The sequence below is a fragment of the Cyprinodon tularosa genome, unplaced genomic scaffold (genome assembly GCF_016077235.1).
Source record: "Cyprinodon tularosa strain WSP-4 unplaced genomic scaffold, ASM1607723v1 ctg669, whole genome shotgun sequence".
In the NCBI taxonomy this organism is placed as follows: domain Eukaryota; kingdom Metazoa; phylum Chordata; class Actinopteri; order Cyprinodontiformes; family Cyprinodontidae; genus Cyprinodon; species Cyprinodon tularosa.
In genome coordinates, this window is record NW_024039417.1 from 188222 (window position 1) to 208209 (window position 19988).

The window sequence follows — 19988 nt, forward strand, 5'->3', positions numbered from 1 at the left end:
AAAAAATAATAAATAAAAAACAAAAAAAAACTGGTAAAATAAAAATAAAGCTTGAAACCTGGGAGAAATTTTACATTTGGGCAAGGGGAAAACAAACAAAAAAGAGAAAAAGAAAGAAAAATATAAAATTTGTTAATAAATATTTAATGGTAAAGCTAGGAAAATAGAATAAACAAGTTATTACACATATCTTAATTTGAACAAAAAGGCAATCTCAGAAATCACTAAAATTACTCCCAAAGCCACATTCTGTATTTATTAATATAACAGCTTTTGTTAATGTTTTGATACAAAACAAAGGTTTGAAGAGATTTATTAGCATGTGTAAGGTTTTCTTATTTGTGGGTAGAGTTTTGCAAAAATACCCAATAGTAACAAAAATTTTGCTTAAGCCATCAGAAAAAAAAAGAAAAAAAAAAACTGTAAATGACTAGAGCTAACACTGGAGACAAGAAAGCCTGTCTGAGATTTTGGGAAGGATATTTGGAGCATGAAAAAAAAAAAATAAATAAATAAAAAACCCCCCCCCCAAAAAAAAAAAGAAAAAAAGAAAAACTGGTAAAATAAAAATAAAGCTTGAAACCCGGAGAAGTTTTACATTTGGGCAAGGGGAAAACAAATAAAAAAGAGAAAAAGAAAGAAAAATATAAAATTTGTTAATAAATATTTAATGGTAAAGCTAGGGAAATAGAATAAACAAGTTATTACACATATATTAATTTGAACAAAAATACAATCTCAGAAATCACAAAAATTACTCCCAAAACCTTTTTTTGATTAAAGCGTTTTTTAACATTTCTGTTTTACAAAACGTGTTCTTTGGAAAAATAATGGAACAAAATTCACTCCATCGCTCAGACTCAGCCCAGAGGCGCGCGCGCGCTGAGGTGTGGACGTAAATACGCCACCTACTGACGTCTGATGGCAAACGGTTGGACGGGTGGGGAAACAAGCCCGGTGTTTGTATCCCTGCTGCCCAGTGAAGAAAGGAAGCACCGATGCCCCCAGAGCGCCTCCCTGCTTTCGGCCTGGACCTGAGAGAATGAAAGGATGGCGGAGCGGCGCTCCGGCGGAGAACACCGAGCGCTGACGGAGGCTGCGGTTCACCGGGGGGACCAGAATGACGCGATGAATTCTGCCGAGGATCTGTCTCTGGAGGAGATACTGAGGCTCTACAGCCAGCCGGTGAATGAGGAGCAGGCATGGGCGGTGTGCTATCAGTGCTGCCGGAGCCTGGAGAAGGCGCACCGGGGCGAAGGCGGCTCCGCTGCCGCATCACCGCGGAGGATCTGCGGACCGGAGGATGTTAGAATACAGAGAGACGGATCGGTGAAGGTGGATCAGCGCAGCAGCCAAGGTAAAATAGCTGAGCAGCTGGGATCCATTTAAAATGCAGACTAGGCTCAGCTGCTCTGGCTGCTATCAACATAATAAAACCCAAATAAAGCCAGAAGCACTCATGGTGTTTACTAATGTAGGTTTATTTATTACTTATATGAGGAGCAGGTTGGACATGAGGGGGGAAGGCTGCAGGCAGGCCTACATGAAAAGCCTAAGTTTGTCTCAAATAAATCCCATTTCAACATATTTTTTCTTTCTTTTTTTTAACACTTTCCTGCTTAGGTTCAATCTGATTTGAGGATAAATCAGACCCCATGGGTTAATGTTCCTCTACTCCATCTGATATGTGACACACACACAAAGGAATGCCACCTCAGTCCTCCTGGGGCTTTCACTGATTTCCCTCAGACTCCTCCATCCATCCTCCATCCACTCCTCCATCTTCCATCTTTTCCACGTGTTTGCCCAAGTTTTTCCCCCCAAGAGCTTCAAAGCTTGTTTTTTCTTTTACATCAGATCAGGGTGATCATCATGGTTCTATCTGGTCTGAGGAAGCGATTAAGAGCTGAAATATGGGCAGTGATCTAATGGAGGAGGGACTGACACAGAGTGATGCTCCCCCAGTGCTCCTTAAAGGGGCTTATCAGCTGTGGCTTCATTAAAGTTGTAGGGATCATATTTAAATGTCAAATCATTCTGGCTTCAACATGTATATAAATGTACTCTTTATCAGATGATATTGTCCCACATATTTAGAAAATTTCTGTAAAAAAAAAAAAAAAATCCTGTTTTAAAATCAGTGTTGTTTTTTTTATGCAGGTCAGTTAGGTCAGGTCAGTTAGTTATACGTCAGCCTGAACACCTACATTCAGCCAATCATATCAACGGTCATCTGTCAATCAAATTTTTTCGGTCATGGCATCTTGATTCAGATGTTGCAGCTAATATACGCAACGGTTGGAATAAGAGTCATTTACTTTCCCATTGAGTTCCGTCCCAGTGTTCACGGGGATGGACTTTTGTGTCTTCAGCAGGCGTAGAGCTAACAGAACTGCCAGCGTTGCGAGGCAAGGGCTCAAACATGTACGGCTGTAAGCCTTCTACACCAAACCAAGCTTCTGCCGCCCTGGCGTCCTCTTCCACAACATCTTCGTCCCCGCTTTCCTCCTCTAAAAAACGTATGACGGAGGAAACTCATCCTCGACCTCCGACACTAAACTCTCCTCCTCTTGCATGTTTCCTCTGTCCATAGCGTTCCTTGACAGTGTCGTTTCTAAGTCACCAATTTAGTGCTACTTGGTCCCAATGGAATTTCCTATTGGGAACCTGCTAGCACTAAGTTGCTAACTGGTTAGCAAGATGCTTCCAATGAACTGACCACAACCAAACCGCTTGCGAACCTTCCACCACAACAATCCCGCCCCCTTGATAAAGGACCAATCACATTCACTTTATTCACTCGTGTAAAGTCGTGCAACACTCGGTAGAATTCCGAAATGCAACGTTTGTAACAGCCGCTTCCCTACGACTTTAAACATGGATGTGTTAACATAGGGGGTATTCTTGTCTTTAGACATCTTAACTACCTTTTTTTTTTTTTTACATTTTAAGGTAAAAATATTGTCAAATAAATAAAATCAGTGCTGCATTCCCACATAGGCGGTTCTAGACAGAGGCCAACGGGGGCTGGTGCCCCTGTAGATCATGTTCTGGCCCCTGTTATGGCCCCTGTACTTAAGTCATAATACAGTTTGTGGAATCATTGTCGCTTTATATGTCAGGGATTATTTTATTTTATATATATATTTATTTTTTTTTTTTCTTTCTTTCTCTTTTTTATTATTGTTCTTGTTTTTGTCTGTTTATGGACCATAATTGTGTCTAAATAAAGGGATTGATTGATAATGATACTATGCGCTGGAACAGATAAGAAACAATAAGGTGATAGCATGCGTGGTATTGAGGTAGGATCCCATTTTTCATCTACTAAATGTTTTTCTTTCAAAACAAATTTAAAAAATGCTCTAAGTTTTATAGCTGAATTGATCAGTTTAAAAAAAATCTATTTTAACTTAAATTAAGTGAAAAATATGTAAAATTTCTAAATTATGAATGTATATTGACCTAATAAAAATATAATTGTAATTAAACCTAATTGAATAAAAATTTGACTTCATGCAGCTATCTTACTTCATATGAATCCCTTGCCCTGTTTTTTTATTTTATGCTTTTTTGTGGCCCCATGAAAACACGCTGCCCCCCCTCCTGGCCCCCTGGTATATTTAGTCTAGAACCGCCACTGCAGTCCTTAAATCTAAGTTCATGCCTTCTGATGTAATCATTTTAATGAAACTAGAAATTAAATCATGCATTTCTATTATGTGATTGGCGCATCTTTGAGAGACCAAACATTCTTTTAATTTACTGAACTAAACTATGACATTTCCAGCTGTAGTTACCTGTGTTGATAGTTTGCAGACCAGGCTGGAGGCTAAGTGAATGCCTATCAGTCTACTGGCTCCCAAAAGCCCAGGAGAGGAGCTTTCAACCTATTTATGCACTCTATGCACTGCTGAGTTACCTTTAACTGGATCCATCTCATGTCCTGTGTAAGCGACTTGTTGGAGTGAATCTGAAAGGCCCAGCTGTGATGGTGATGATGATGCTAGTGTTGGCCTCTATGTCTATATGGGTAGAATGAATGGTCTATTTTTAGATTCAAGGAAGAAACCACTGAGGAGGGGAGGTCAATCTTTTATTTCTTTGTTACGTAATAAAGTCAAACAAGCCTTGAGCCTTCTGACTCCTCAGTTTAACAGTTTAGCACATGAGAACGTTTGCATCCTTCCAGATTTATTCTGTTTTTTTAATCTTTTTTGTCATCTTTGAAGGTTTCTGATCATGAACTGCATGCTGATATCAGCAGAAAAAGCAGATCCAGAAACGAATATTTGAATTGTTGATGGGAAATAAAAGCTGTTCAGACACACTATGGTTTTTATAATCAAGTAATTCCCACCTAAACCCACTGATGATCCACTCTTCTTTGCACAATTGTTTAATTCAGAAAGACTGGAGAGTTTGAAATGCCACTAGCGCATACTTTGACTAGGCCACTGAATAATGAGTCATTCATAAGTTCACTTGTTGGCAGGGGTGAAAGTGGCTCATATTGTTTTCTTACAAACTCCATGCATTCTAAAAGATCTGATTTTGTTGGGAGACAGACCAATGTAAACTAGATATAAAAGCAAAATTATACTTTTGTTTTTTAGACTTTTAGCTCTTAGCTTCCCCATTTTATTTTAATGTTTTTTCCCGAATAAATTAAAAACAAATATTATGGGCTGATTATTATTTGATGATTAATTCAAAATGAAAATGCACATTCTTTAGATTTTTTGTATCATTCCAGTATTTTTAATCAATTTTCGAAGTATTTAGCATTAAATCCTTTTCACAATTTATTTAGTCCCCGTCAGTAAATGGAAAAACCTTTATTGGCAATAGACCTACCAGGGATTGTAATATAATAATGAAATATCATAGTTTTTCTCCTTTTGGTCTATTAATGCTGAGAATAATAAGAGTTAAATATGAGTTAAATATTGATGAAATAACATCAATACATGAAAATCCCTTATTTTTTTATTGTGTTATTTAAGGTATATTGGTCAGTAAAGTCTCACCATCTCCTGAGTGCTTGTTCTAATGGCCTCTTATTGATGATGTTAAGTAGTGCTGTGCTTTTCTTTCTCTATGCAGGAGCGTGGCTAATCAGCGTCAGCCATGTAAATAATTAGAAAAAATCAATACAGAGAAAGCTCTTATTTGCTAAACTGAACCTTATATATCCAAAAAGATATTTTGTAAACCTAAATGTTTACCCAATTTCTCTAAATTCCTGTGGAAATGCATTTCCCTTCTGACGGATTTATTGTGTTTATGGCATTTTTCCTCCCCCTTATATATTTTAGATTAGCACTATGCTAAAAACAAAACAATACATACTTTCCTCATCTTTGTTAAGTGTTTGTCCCATTTTTGGGTCTTTGAGGAAAATTCCAACATTAGGGAGTTTTTGGGTCATCTCAGAGCATCTGAGTAGGATTTAAGTCTTTACTTTGACTAGACCATTAATAAAGCCAGTATTTTTTCTTATTTCCTTTTCTTTTGCACCTTTTTAAAATGATGATATGGACGTGTTAAAGTTCCTCAGGTTACCGTCTTAGCAGATGTCCCTTGTGCTCTTGAGCTTAGCACCCCAACCGCAGCACTATCACAAAGACTTTCAGTACTTTAAGCTGAAATGCTATCAGACATAAGAGGATGCACATCTTCCACACTTCGTCTCATCACTCTTATTACTTTAAATTTTTTCCCTCCTTGACTTAAATTTTGTCAATTATTTTCCCTTTTTCTACCATTGAGTTGAAAACATTGCCTTTAACTATAGTCTGTGAGATCTGCAGTGCTGTAGATGTTTTTAGGGGTTGAGTCCTCCTGGATGAGTTATCATTGCCCTCTTGGAGGAGGCTTGGTTGATGGGTCATACTTACAAAGGTTCATTGTTTCTCTTTTTTTTAAATTTTATTTATTAAATAATGTTTCTTCTTGTTGTTGACTGGAATCCATGCTGGATTCAGAGAGAATGTATTTTGAGATATCGTCTGAGATGCTTGTGCACTTTGAAGTCAGATGTGTGTAAAGAGCATTTTGACGCCCTTAACGCTTGTGGAGCAACGGACTTCCCGGCGGCTGGAAGTCAATAAAAGCATTTTTCTGGGTGGTAAAAACTGCAAGGACATGTGGGTATTGATAAAATGTTTTGCTTCAGTACAGCATCAAAATATTTTACTGGAGTCACCTCTCCCTTTTCTTTGTTCATAAACATAGTAGAGTGTTACACCTTTAAAATTTACATTTTAATAGTTTGCTACACAGATGGCTTGGATGCAGCATCTCCCTGCCAGATCCCAGATCAGCTTTTATAATTTGTAGAACTGTCATATTATGCAGCAAAAGTTTAGATTTTGAAATCTAAGAGTCTGAAACATGTCAACAAAAACTCGCTGCACCCGATGCTTGAAATGCTCCACAGGACTTCTTAATGCCCCGTGATACGCATCCAGGGTCGTAACCGCGATTTTTGAAATACCGAGGTCAAATATTGCGATAAATCTTACTTGACAAAAAACTTCCTAATATGGTGACTTCGTGAATAAAGATAGTTAAATCTTTATTACATCATTTTGTCCCGTGTGCATCATTAGCTTTGAAATAGCCGAAGCACAAATCTTTATTCTTCATAATGCAACATGAGCAACACAACTAGGCTACCTCAAGAAAAATGTTCTATTTTATTCTATGATTTTGCCCAGTGTGGATCAATAGTTTTAAGTAGGATCTGACTGTAAAACGAAATCCTAGTAACAGTTGCTTGAAATGCTTGCTGAGGACAATGACCATCCTATTCCTACCCATGGCAAAATGAACTTACCTCCTTCTCTCTTTCTTTTCCCCTGACCTGTTGGCTTTCCAAAGCTGAGTTTAGTTTATTTCAGCGTAGATTTCTTCATCTTGCCTCCATTTCCAGATTCCATCACTAAAAACTGCTGGCCGATTCTATCTCGTGGCGTTCAGAGCATGGGCGGCTGACTTTTGCGAAGGAACTGCGTAATATGATAGAATGCAATGTCGGATGCAGTTTCTGCTCAGTTTTAAAATAATGTGATTTTATTAGGTGATTTTGGAGTTTTCATCATATAGTTTGACATTTCTCTGAAAAAAAAAATAAAATAATAATAATAAAAAAAAATAACGGTGTCATGATGGGTTCACTGAAGGCGACCCAGTTATGCAGAACACCACTGACGGACACAAGGATGAAGAGTTCAACAGTTTATTAAAGCACAAACACACAGAATGTACTGATTCTGGTTCGGGGCCTGGATACTGGTTCACCGGAGTCTGCGTGAGAGACAGCACAGTTAGCGGTTTGCTGGCAGGGTTTAACTTCCAGAAGTTCACCGATTGTACCTTGAGGGTTCTTGAGGTTAACTTTGGGAGAGTCACTGTTGGTTCTGGAGAAGGGTTCATCAGCAGAGTCCGTTAGCTGCTTCAGCGTCTCACGTCTTGTTAGAACTGACCTTGGCTTGGAAGTCCCAGCTCAGTCCTGAGCTGCTTGAGGTTTCTCAGAGGGATCTTCAGGGTTTGGCTCAGAGGGTCGGCTCGGCAGGTTAGCTCTTCCAGAGCTTTCTCAGAGGAGGCACAGGTTTCCTGGAAGACAGAGATAATAGTTAGAATCCAGACTGGATTCAAAGTCATGGAGATACTCAGAGGATCTAGGCTTTAGCGCTGACCAACTGGAACAACACTGCGGCGTTGAGGCAAGGTCTGAAGACAGCTTAAGTAGTGGATCCTCTGATGATCTTGACGAGCTGCAGCTGTGCAGGGAGCTCCCTCAGAGGATCCACGGCGGACTCTGCTGGAGAAAGATGGGATTTCTCCAGCTCCCAACAGTACCCCCCCCCTCAACGACCGCCCCTTGGCGGTCCGGAAGAGGTAGATGGGCGGGAACGCTCGTACTCCTCGATGAGTGCAGGATCGAGGATGTACGAGCCTGGGACCCACTGGCGATCCTCCGGTCCGTAGCCCTCCCAGTCGACGAGGTACTGCCATCCGCGACCTCGTCGACGGGAGTCCACGATGCGGCGCACTGTGAAGGCCGGATGGCCATCGACCTCCAGGGCGGGTGGTGGTGAGTCGGACGGTGGGCACAAAGGGCTCGAAGAAACAGGCTTGATCTGGGACACGTGGAATGTAGGGTGGATTCGGAGGGACTGAGGTAGTTGGAGACGAACAGCTGAGGGGTTGATGACTCGAGTGATCCTAAAGGGTCCGATGAATCTTGGGGAGAGTTTTCGAGACATCCCCTTGAGGGGGATGTCTCGAGTGGAGAGCCATACCTCCTGGCCCTCAGAGTACTCGGGGGCGGGACGTCTCCTGGCGTCAGCGAAGCGTTTAACAGACACTGATGACTGGTTGAGTGTGGCGATGGTCTCCCTCCAAATCCTCTGGCAACGGCGGATGTGTTGATTGACGGACAGCACCGATATCTCTCTCTCATCTGCGGGAAAAAGAGGTGGTTGATACCCGAGACTGACCTGGAATGGGGATTGTCCAGTGGATGCAGATCTGAGGGAGTTATGGGCATATTCAATCCATGGGAGAAATTGGTTCCAATCCACGGGGTTGTTCGATGTGAGGCAGCGAAGGGTGGATTCCAACTGTTGGTTCATGCGCTCGGTCTGACCATTCGATTAGGGGTGGTAACCTGAGGTGAGAGAGGGTTTGCAGCCGAGCGCAGAGCAGAATGCCTTCCATACCTGGGAGATGAATTGAGGACCTCTGTCCGAGAGGATCTCTTGAGGGATGCCGTGAAGCCGGAAAACATGTTTAATGAGGAGCTGAGCTGTCTGGAAGGCCGTGGGAAGCTTTCTGAGGGGAACAAGGTGGCAGGACTTCGAGAAGCGGTCAACAATGGTGAGTATAGTGGACATACCTCGAGAGACAGGGAAACCGGTGACAAAATCAATGGCGATATGGGACCAGGGACGCGAGGGAACAGGAAGTGGTTGAAGCAGGCCAGAAGGAGGTTGGTGTGAGGCTTTGTTACGGGCACATGTGGGGCAAGCCAACACATACTCCTTTACGTCCTTGTGGAGAGAGGGCCACCAGAAGCGTCTGCAGATGAGAGCTACTGTTCTACTGACTCCAGGATGAGCAGAGAATTTGGCGGCATGCATCCACTGGATAAGACGGGACCTGACAGAAGATGGAACATATGTACGGTTAGATGGACCGTTACCTGGATCGGGTTCAGTGGCCAGGGCTGAGTTGATGAGGTCAGTTATCTCCCAGTTGACCACTCCCACTGTACATGAAGCTGGAAGGACAGGTTCAGGTGTCTCGGGATGATCGACGGAGTAGAGACGAGAGAGAGAATCGGGCTTCACGTTCTTGGATCCGGGTCTGTAGTAGATAATTAGGTTGAACCGAGAAAAGAAGATTGACCACCTGGATTGGCGAGGATTAGCCTGTTTGGTGGACTGGATGTAAGCCAGGTTCTTGTGGTCTGTCCATACAAGAACCGGGTGCTCAGCTCCCTCCAGCCAGTGTCTCCATTCTTCCAACGCCAGTTTGATAGCCAGGAGCTCTCGGTCACCCACATCATAATTTTGTTCAGCGGAAGAAAGTCTACGGGAGAAGAAAGCACAAGGGTGTATCTTTTGGTCTGAATCGAGCCTCTGGGACAGGACACCTCCAACACCAGAATCTGAAGCGTCCACCTCTAGGATAAACTGTTTAGCAGGATCAGGTTGCATGAGGACAGGAGCTCTGGAAAACAAGGATTTTAGTTTCTCAAATGCTGCTTGAGCCTCGGGAGTCCACTGAAAAGTGTGTTTAACAGAAGTCAGGGAGGTTAATGGAAGGGCGGTCTGGCTGTAGTTTCTAATAAACCGACGATAGAAGTTAGCGAACCCTAGAAACCTCTGTAATTGTTTGCGGTTCTCTGGAACTGGCCAGTCTAAGACTGCTTTGATCTTGTCCTCTGAAGGTTTTACCTGGCCGCCCTCGAGCACAAATCCCAAAAAGGTGACTGAAGATTGATGAAATTCGCACTTCTCGGCTTTCACGAACAGCTTATTCTCCAGTAGTCTCTGTAAGACAAGACGGACATGTTTCTTGTGTTCATCGAGGTCCTTGGAGTAAATGAGAATGTCATCAATGTACACGAAAACAAACACGTTGAGAAAGTCTCTGAGAACATCATTTACTAGGGCCTGGAAGCAGGCTGGGGCGTTAGTTAGACCAAAGGGCATTACAAGGTATTCGAATTGGCCCAAGGGTGTTTTGAAGGCAGTTTTCCATTCATCGCCCTCACGGATCCTAAGGAGATGATAAGCGTTTCTTAAATCCAACTTAGAAAACACTGTTGCTCCCTGTACAGGTTCAAAAGCAGAGGCGAGAAGAGGCAGTGGGTATTTGTTTTTAATTGTAATCTGGTTCAAACCTCGATAGTCAATACAAGGTCTGAGGGAACCATCCTTCTTACCCACGAAGAAGAACCCGGCGCCCAATGGAGAGGATGATGGGCGAATTATTCCAGCAGCTAATGATTCATTGATGTATTTTTCCATCGTTTCTCTTTCGGGCTTGGAAATGTTATACAATTTGCTTCTAGGAAGAGGAGCACCAGGTAAAAGTTCAATGGCGCAATCGTATGGTCTGTGTGGAGGTAGGGACGTCGCACTGACCTTACTGAAGACAGGGGCTAAGTCATAGTACTCAGGGGGAACTGAAGAAAGGTCAGGAGAGTCCATCTCCCCCCCACCTCTAGGAGACCCCACCACGGGGGCAGCAGAACGAAGGCATGTTTCGTGGCATGAAGTGGACCATGATTCCAGATGACGTTCAGTCCAGTTTATGTGAGGATTATGTTTCTCCAACCATTCGAACCCGAGCACCAGCGGGGAACATGCAGAGGGAAAAACAAAAAATGTTATTGTCTCTCGGTGGTTACCTGACAGAAGTAGCTCGAGGGGCTGAGTTTGGTGGGTAACTCGATGGAGTCTTTTTCCGTCTATGGCGGATACACTGAGAGGCTGAGAAAGGGGAATGGTTTTAATCTGGAGTTGCTGGAAGAGGTTAGAGTCGATTAGGTTACGTTCACAGCCTGAGTCGATGAAAGCAGAAAAAGAGAGGCTTTGATTAGCACAGAAAAGCGTGGCAGGCAGTAACAGTCGAGGAGATTTCTTTGTGTTTATTTGGCCCGCCAGACTCCTCATATCCTCTGGCGGGCCCCGGCTTTTGATTTTGCCGGGCAGGAAGCGATGAAGTGTCCACTCTCACTACAGTAGATACATAGTTTGCTTAGAAAACGCCTTTGTCTCTCCTCTGGAGTGAGCCTGGTGTGTCCCACCTGCATGGGTTCGACATCCCTTTCGCCCGAATGTGAGGCCTGAACAGGCAACGGTAGAGACTGGGGCTTAGACCTCTGAATGGGCAACTGCTCTGTAGAGGGAGAACAAACAGTCACGTTATGAGAGGCAGAAGAAATTGTACCCTGCTTCTTAGAACTGTTTCTGGCTCGAATTCTATTATCTAATCTGATGGAGAGGCGAATTAAATCTTCGAGGGTAGCAGGTTCGTCGAGGGTTGCGAGTTCATCTTTAATGTGCTCGTTTAATGCCATGAAAAAGGCTCCTTTCAAGGCGCTTTGGTTCCATCCGGAAGCTGCCGCTTTTACCCGGAAGTTAATAGAAAATTCAGCCACCGAAGAGTTTCCCTGTTTAAGGTTGAAAAGAGCTCTTGAATCAATAGTTTGGTCAGTTTCCTGGTTGAAGACCTGGGTAAATTCAGAAATGAAATCAGAGTAGTAGCAATTTAAACTATCGTCAGCGGCAAATCTTGCCTGAGCCCACTCCAAGGCTCTTCCTGTTAACTGAGAGAGAATGAAAGTTATCTTCTTGTGATCCGAGGAAAAACAGCCAGGGGAGTTCTGGAAAATCAACCGACATTGAAATAAAAATCCTTTGCAATCCTTCATGTTTCCAGAGAATCTTTCTGGGAGACTAGGACGGAACTCTGATGACGTCACTGCCGGTGACCTCGGAGGAGGAACTGGACCCGGAAATGGTTGTGGTGGAGCATTAGCGCTGTTCAGGAAATTAGCACAGCTCTGTAGCATTTGGTTATGAGTGCAAACTAGACGATATAACTCACGGAGCGTTTGGGTTTGTCCCTGAATTTGGGCATCCTGCTCCTCCAGTCGACGGGTGAGGTGATCTGCTGGGCCTTGAGTTTGGCCGCAGTGTTCTGTCATGATGGGTTCACTGAAGGCGACCCAGTTATGCAGAACACCACTGACGGACACAAGGATGAAGAGTTCAACAGTTTATTAAAGCACAAACACACAGAATGTACTGATTCTGGTTCGGGGCCTGGATACTGGTTCACCGGAGTCTGCGTGAGAGACAGCACAGTTAGCGGTTTGCTGGCAGGGTTTAACTTCCAGAAGTTCACCGATTGTACCTTGAGGGTTCTTGAGGTTAACTTTGGGAGAGTCACTGTTGGTTCTGGAGAAGGGTTCATCAGCAGAGTCCGTTAGCTGCTTCAGCATCTCACGTCTTGTTAGAACTGACCTTGGCTTGGAAGTCCCAGCTCAGTCCTGAGCTGCTTGAGGTTTCTCAGAGGGATCTTCAGGGTTTGGCTCAGAGGGTCGGCTCGGCAGGTTAGCTCTTCCAGAGCTTTCTCAGAGGAGGCACAGGTTTCCTGGAAGACAGAGATAATAGTTAGAATCCAGACTGGATTCAAAGTCATGGAGATACTCAGAGGATCTAGGCTTTAGCGCTGACCAACTGGAACAACACTGCGGCGTTGAGGCAAGGTCTGAAGACAGCTTAAGTAGTGGATCCTCTGATGATCTTGACGAGCTGCAGCTGTGCAGGGAGCTCCCTCAGAGGATCCACGGCGGACTCTGCTGGAGAAAGATGGGATTTCTCCAGCTCGCAACAAACGGGAAAAAACTGAAGACATGACCTCTGTGTTCTCAATTCTGGTTACGGAGCTGCACGCATTCACCACTGTTCAGATTAACCGTCTGCTCCTGATGGTCAAAAATGCTGTAGTGAGTCTTTACTGACTGTTGGCTGTCAATATATATATATATATATATATATATATATATATATATATATATATATATATATATATATATATTTTTTTTTTTTTTTTTTTTTTTCCCATCTGTTTTAATGCTTCGTTAGATCAAGGAAGAATGTTTAGTTTTTTGAGATCTTCCTGTTTTGATTTGTGCCTGGTTGTGGCATTTTCCCTTGTATTTTTTTTTGTTTTAATACTTTTTATCTTTTACCAAACAGTTAAGAAACTGGAGCCTCCTAAGGCCTTTCTGTAATTTTTCGTTTGTAAATTTGCTTCCGCATTGTCCAACCCTAAAACAGAAAATTCTTCATCTTCACCTTACAGCAGTCTGACCTGTGAATCTGCTGATTCAATCCTGACGATTTCCCTGACGACATGGTGATGCATTACTGCCCGTTATCATATAAAGAAGCCATTTGTTCTGCAGAACATCCGTCAGCTGCTGGTTTGGTCATGAAGTGAAAGGCTGGACAGATGTAGCCTAGAGAAGTTTGTCGAGTGGCTCTCCTTTTCAAGGAGGGACATTCATGCTACAAAAGGTTCTTGGTAGGAGTTTTGTCATCATGGATCACATGCATGATGCATGATCTGGTTAATACAACGAGAACAACGCTGAGGTTTCATTGAAGGAGTTATACACGGAAAATGCGACATTAGAAAGAAGGTACAAATCAAGGGTGTAACTTTGTGATACCATACCATACCATACCAACTTTATTTATGAAGCACTTTACACACCGAACAGGACCAAAGTGCTGTACACAATCATAAAATACAATAAAATTATAAAATAGAGAAAAAACGAGTGTAAAATACATATTAGTATACAAAAAGAATAAAACAAAGTAAAACCTCTCAAATTGTGCCAAAAGCCAAGGAAAAAAGATGAGTCTTAAAAAGGGACTTAAAAACAGCAAGAGAAGAGGCCTGTCTTATGCTCAGAGGCAGATCATTTACAGAAAAAGCACGGTCTCCTCTGAGCTTGCATTTTGAGGGAACGGGAGGGTGTATAAGAATGTAACAGCTCAGACAGATAAGAAGGAGTAAGGCCATTAAGAGTTTTAAAAACAAATAAAAGAATTTTAAAATTAATCCTAAAATGTACTGGCAGCCAGTGTAAGGAAGCTAAAACAGGGGAAATGTGGTCGAATTTTCGTGTACCTGTTAAAAGACGTGCAGCAGCATTTTGAACCCTCTGAAGTTGAGAAATATACAAGTCACTGACCCCTGTATAAAGTGAGTTACTGTAATCCAGCCATGTGGTCACAAATGCATTGATCACTGTTTCAAAATGTTGTCTGAAAAGAATGGGTTTTACTTTTGCTAGCTGCCTTAAGTGGAAAAAGCTGGACTTTATAACGGCTCTGATGTGCGCTTCCATTTTAAGACCAGCATCCATCTTAACCCCTAAATTTGTAATAACCGGCTTAACGTACTGAGCCAAGGAGCCAAGACTAGTCATGGAATCAGCAGTGGATCTGCCAAAGATCATTACGTCCGTCTTGTCCTCATTGAGTTTTAAAAAATGTAGGGCCACCCAGGCCTTCACATCTTCAAGACATAAAAACAGAGACCGAAGAGAGGTGGAGTTTACATTCTTTAGCGGTAAGTATATCTGTGTGTCATCTGCATAGCAGTGAAAGGCAATCCCATGTTTTCTAAAAATAGAGCCGAGCGGAAGAAGGTAAAGTGAGAAAAGGAGCGGGCCTAGAACTGAGCCCTGTGGGACACCACACGACAGTGGAGCAGAGGGGGACCTATGACCATCAAGACAGACACAAAAAGTACGTTCAGCCAAATATGATCTAAACCAATCTAGAGCTATGTGACCGACGCCCACCCACTGTTCCAGAGGGGAAAGGTGCTGGGGGTTGATGGACCTACAGTTACTCGACTTAAACACTTTCATTAGGTTTTTGTATTTTCCAAAAATGAGCTCAAACATATATTTATTGAATGCTTTCCTATTGTTGAGAACACAACTATAAAACACTGATATTTATAGACAGTTAGAGATGCCTTTTAGTGCATTATATATATCTAGGGCCCAAAAATAATAATAAATGAAAAAAAAAACAACTAATAACAGCCGATTCCGGTGCCAGAATGGATATACAATCCATTCCAAGAAGTGCGATTTCAATTCCATCCATCCATTCAGAAAATATGGATATACTGCATTTTGAATATAGCATAGCATATTTTTTTTTTGTAAAGTTTCTGGTGATCTTGGAGATATATTTTATTGCATGTTGCATATCCCAGTAAATCTGCCTACTACTTCTCTCTGTGCTCTGTTTAAAAAGATTTATGAACCTCTTTACTAATATAATGATAATTTCACGTTTGATTCCTGCCCTGGATCTCTAGGAATGAAGTTTGCATGTTTTCCCTATGCATGTGTGGGTTCTCTCCGGGTACTCCAGCTTCCTCCCACAGTCCAAAAACATGACTGTTAGGTTATTTTCACGACTATAAGGCGCATATAAACGTCTTTTTTCCGCCTCAAAATATGAGGCGCGCCCTTTGGTGCAGTGCGCCCTATGTGTGTTGTTACTGCAGACTTTTGAGACCACCCCATTGAGGAGATGATCAAAGAGTGCCTGAGGGAGGTGAATGTAAGGAGACTAGGTGTTTTTTTTCCACTCATCACCATCGCTGTTAATCTGTGACTCCATGCGTGCCCATCTCACAGCTGATGTGAAAAACATGGTGAAACATATGAACGCTGTGCTCGCTGTTATTCAACCGCTCGACATCTGTGTGAACCGGACGCAGCAGGCGCAGCAGAAGCAGCGTGTTTACATGCAAAGTCAATGGTTGACGCGCGTATAGGCACAGCAAAAGGTCCCGCAGCGCGTTTGAGCAGCAGGCGCAGCGCGTCGGGAGCGTTTAAGCATCTGATGCACCGCCAACGCGCTGCTGCAGCTCGAGATGGAAAAATTTAAGTTTTGCTGCTGCCAATCAGAGAAGCTGATCTGGGAGCTGACAGCGAGACAGACACATCGCTGATGATACACATATACAGAGCGCTGTGATCGCTCCTCTGAAACAGTTTATTGACGCCTAAATTAACTTAACCTGCCGACAGAATATGTTCGCTTTTATTATCCAGTTTTCAGGTGGATTTTCCCACTTAAAAACATATCAAAACTACTTTATTCCCACTGATCACAGCAAATATAGCTGCAAGGTGTATTTAATACAAGTAAGGCTGCGAGCGGCGTGGGAGCGATGGATGACAGACGGAGACTGCAGTTTCACGAAAAGTGGAAGGCAGCGCCGGGCAAGTTACACCACAGTTTGTGGATGGATTGTAGATGCTTGGGCTAACGTGTCTGCTGGCACTGTTGTTCAAGCTTTCGCGAGGAGCCGTGCTGCACGTAAAGTGACTCTGACAGCGAAGAAGGGGAAATTGGCATGTCTGATTTAGTGCAGCTGTTTAATTCAGAAACAGAGGATGATGACTTTGATGGGTTTGATTAATACTTTGTAATAAATACTTGAATAAAGTACAATCATACTCAGTTTTGCTCCTGCTCTATTTTTCTACCTGAAAACTTAATTCAACAGCAGCCTCTGGGCCGGGTCTCCTCCGGGTTCACCGCGGCGGCTGGCAGGTGTTTTTCATCTAAATAATCTAAAGTGCAGGCACCAGGATAATAAAAGCGAACATATTCTGTCGGCAGGTTTTAAGGATTTTAAGTTAATTTATGCAATAAACTGTTTCAGAGGAGTGATCACAGCGCTGTGTCATCAGCGATGTGTCTGTCTCACGGCCAGCTCCCAGGTTTGATTAATACTTTGTAATAAATACATGAATAAAGCACAATCATACTCAGTTTTGGGCCCGCTGTATTTTTAAATACGCAGTAGAGGTATTTAAACGTAGTAGAGGACATGTACCTGTATATACAAAACGCGCCCTATAGTCCGGTGCGCCTTATGTGTGTGTTAAAATACAGAAATGGGACACATAACTGAGAGTGCGCCTTTTAGTACGGTGCGCCTTATGGTCGTGAAAATATGGTAATTGGCTTCTCTAAATTCTCCTTAGTTGTGAATGGTTGTTTGTCCTGATTGTCTCTGTGTTGCCCTGCAATGGACTGTTGACCTGTTCAGGGTGTACCTCACCTCTCGCCCGTTGACAGCTGGAGATAGCCACCAGCAGCCCTCGCTACCCCACTTGGGATAAAGTGTGACGGAAAATGGATGAATAATAATGGTGTTATCAAAAAGACTATTATTTTAGGATTAATATATTAGGGATTTTGCTCACCTAACCCATCCATGGGGAGCAATGTGCTGACATTGTGTTGCACCTGGGGAGCAGTGTGGGGTTAAGGGTCTTGCTCAGGGACCCAGAGTGGATGCTGTGGGGATCAAACTGCATAGTTGCAAACCCTCTAGGAGCACAAGCGCACTGCTCCGACCCTCTAGGCCAACACTCCCCACTAGGGATGCAGAAGTCAACATAATTTGACAAACACATTGAACGGTACCGAATTTTTAATACTTTAAAAAATTCAGCAATTTCTTTTTCTGAAGCTTCTATATAGTTTTGTCTGAATATGTTTAATATGCTATATCTGTTTTAATTGTGCTTTGGTGCTCGCTGTGTCCATAAAATGCTCTTGGTGGTTGAATTGTGGGGAATCTTAGCTTTCCAATGATGTCTAGCATGTCTATAGTGGAAAAAATGTTACCGGTGGAGTTTTATGCATGTAAGAGAGGTTAAAAGGCACTTCGTTTTTTCAACATTATGCTGACAGGAAAGGGGTTATGAGAGGGGGAGAGACATGCAGCAAAGGACCACAGGCGAAGTCGAACCCAGGGTAGCCCGGGTCGAGGACAAAGGCCTCCGTACATGGGTCGTGCGTACTAACCACTGTGCCACCTGCACGCCCCCTGATCTATCTTTATCACAACAAAGTTAGGGTTTAAAAATGACTAAAGAAGATACGTGAAAAATAAATAAACTTGAGAAATATTGTTTTTGCTTTTCCACCAATTGAAGTTATTTGAAAATTGTGTTTTTAGGAAATTTAATGGCTATGATTTGCAATTTTACAAGACTTAACTTATTTAGAAAAAGGGCTTATCCAAGTAGGCCCAGATTGAGTGAAACATCGTCTTGTTTTATCAGTTTAGAAACTGACTGATGTGACAGATAAATCTCTGCTAAGAGTTTTGTAATAGTAAAACAAACATTTCAGATAGTTTGTGAGGTTATGTAATAAATATTTTTAAGGAATTTGTTCTTTTTTCTTTATTCATTCTATTACCTATACAGTAGTAGGTGTGCATCAATTTATCGACGGGCCGATCGATTGGCCTCGATTTCCTGAATTTTGGGAGATCTGTGATCAGCTGATACTTAGATATGAAACTGATCATTTCCTCTCATCTAATCTACTTCTGTAAAGGTCTAAAAACCACATACAGTCAATGCCTAAAACTCTAATTTATATTTGAGAATAGTTATTGAAAATGATTAATGTTTCTTCAGTAGGATAAGATAAAAATATCATGTATCTTGTGATCTTATAAAAACTGACAGTGTCAGTTATAAAAATAAATCTGTATCGGTCAAAAAAGGTAGTATCATTAAAACGCACATTACCATTTACAAGAGAGTCCTGTTAGCACATAGCTAAAAACTTGTACAGAAGCACAACTCCAGAACAAAATATACTGCAAGAAAAACGTATATGTTATTTATATTGATCATTAGAACTAAATTACTTAATTTTACCTTTTGCACCAAGCAGGAAACAACCAGCAGATCCCATACTTGTGCTTTGTTTATGTCTAGTATTTACCAATAGCATGCTTAGTGAGAGGGATTGCCTTTGAGTCAATGAGTTGATGTAATCAACTGGTTTTCTTTATCATGAAAAGTGAGATTTTCGTCCCAGTAAACCCCCGTAAACTCCCGCAGATCTGCCTGATTTTCGTCAGTTTCCGACAATTTGCAACCCGTGCTTGTCCGCGTTTGTCGTGCCACAAATTGTCGGAAACGGACCATGACGTATGTGGAGAGCGATCAGCTGTACTAATGGCCCTAATTAGCATATGAATGCAGCAAACCCGCGCGGCTGGCCAAGTCTGGCTTGAATAACCTTCTCAGTATTGGCTGAAACCACTATTCTCAAACAAGTGAAATCGCTCGTGATTGGCAGCAAAACCACACGTGGCCACGCCAGGCTTTAATTTTCTTACTGAGTATTGGACGGAACCACTTCTTTTTAAACAAGTAAAGTCGCTCGTGATTGGTTGGCATATATATATATTTACATATAAATTTACATATATATATTTATTCATATATATATATTTATTCATTCATATATTTATTCATTAATATGATGTGTATTTATGTTATCCTACACTACTACACAATTATTATGCTACCATCAAGGACATGAATGAATTTATACAGGAAATGAACATTTGCCAGGAAGCTGTTTATGCAAAGAAAGAGCTTTATTGAAACACACACACACAACTATATACAACGCGTATCCAAACACATGCGTTTCTAAAAATTAAAAGTCCGTGAACGGTCCGTTTGCTTCCTCGGGGTTGGAGGTAACTGGCAGCATTCCCTCCGAGGCAGGTCCGATGTGCAGACGCCTACTGTGCGTGGCCCTGTACTTCGGCATCGCTTCTAACCGGGACTGCAGCTTAACACAGAGTTCAGAGGGATCCGGCCTACGAAATGGCGGCGACCGTACAATCCATCCAGAGACACCGCCGACGAAGCCATCTTCTTCGTCGGACATGAGGTCGACGGTGGCGGACTTCCAGAGTTCCACTTCCTCATCTGCCAGCACACTCTGCCTCGCTTTCAGCAGCTGAAAAAAAAAAAAAACAATGAATCAGCGCACTGCATATGGACACAACACATCTATCAATGC

The 19988-nt window shown here is 42.4% G+C and overlaps 1 protein-coding gene across 2 annotated transcripts in view; it reads left to right on the plus strand.

The window, feature by feature from the left end:
- The first annotated feature begins 893 nt into the window (after nucleotides 1-893).
- spire1b (spire-type actin nucleation factor 1b) overlaps nucleotides 894-19988 on the plus strand; it is a 105708-nt gene continuing 86613 nt past the window's right edge. For both annotated transcript variants that reach the window (XM_038267318.1, XM_038267319.1), the window contains exon 1: nucleotides 894-1357. In XM_038267318.1, the coding sequence (XP_038123246.1) occupies nucleotides 1051-1357 (307 nt within the window). In that variant the 5' untranslated portion in view covers nucleotides 894-1050. The remainder of the gene's footprint in view (nucleotides 1358-19988) is intronic.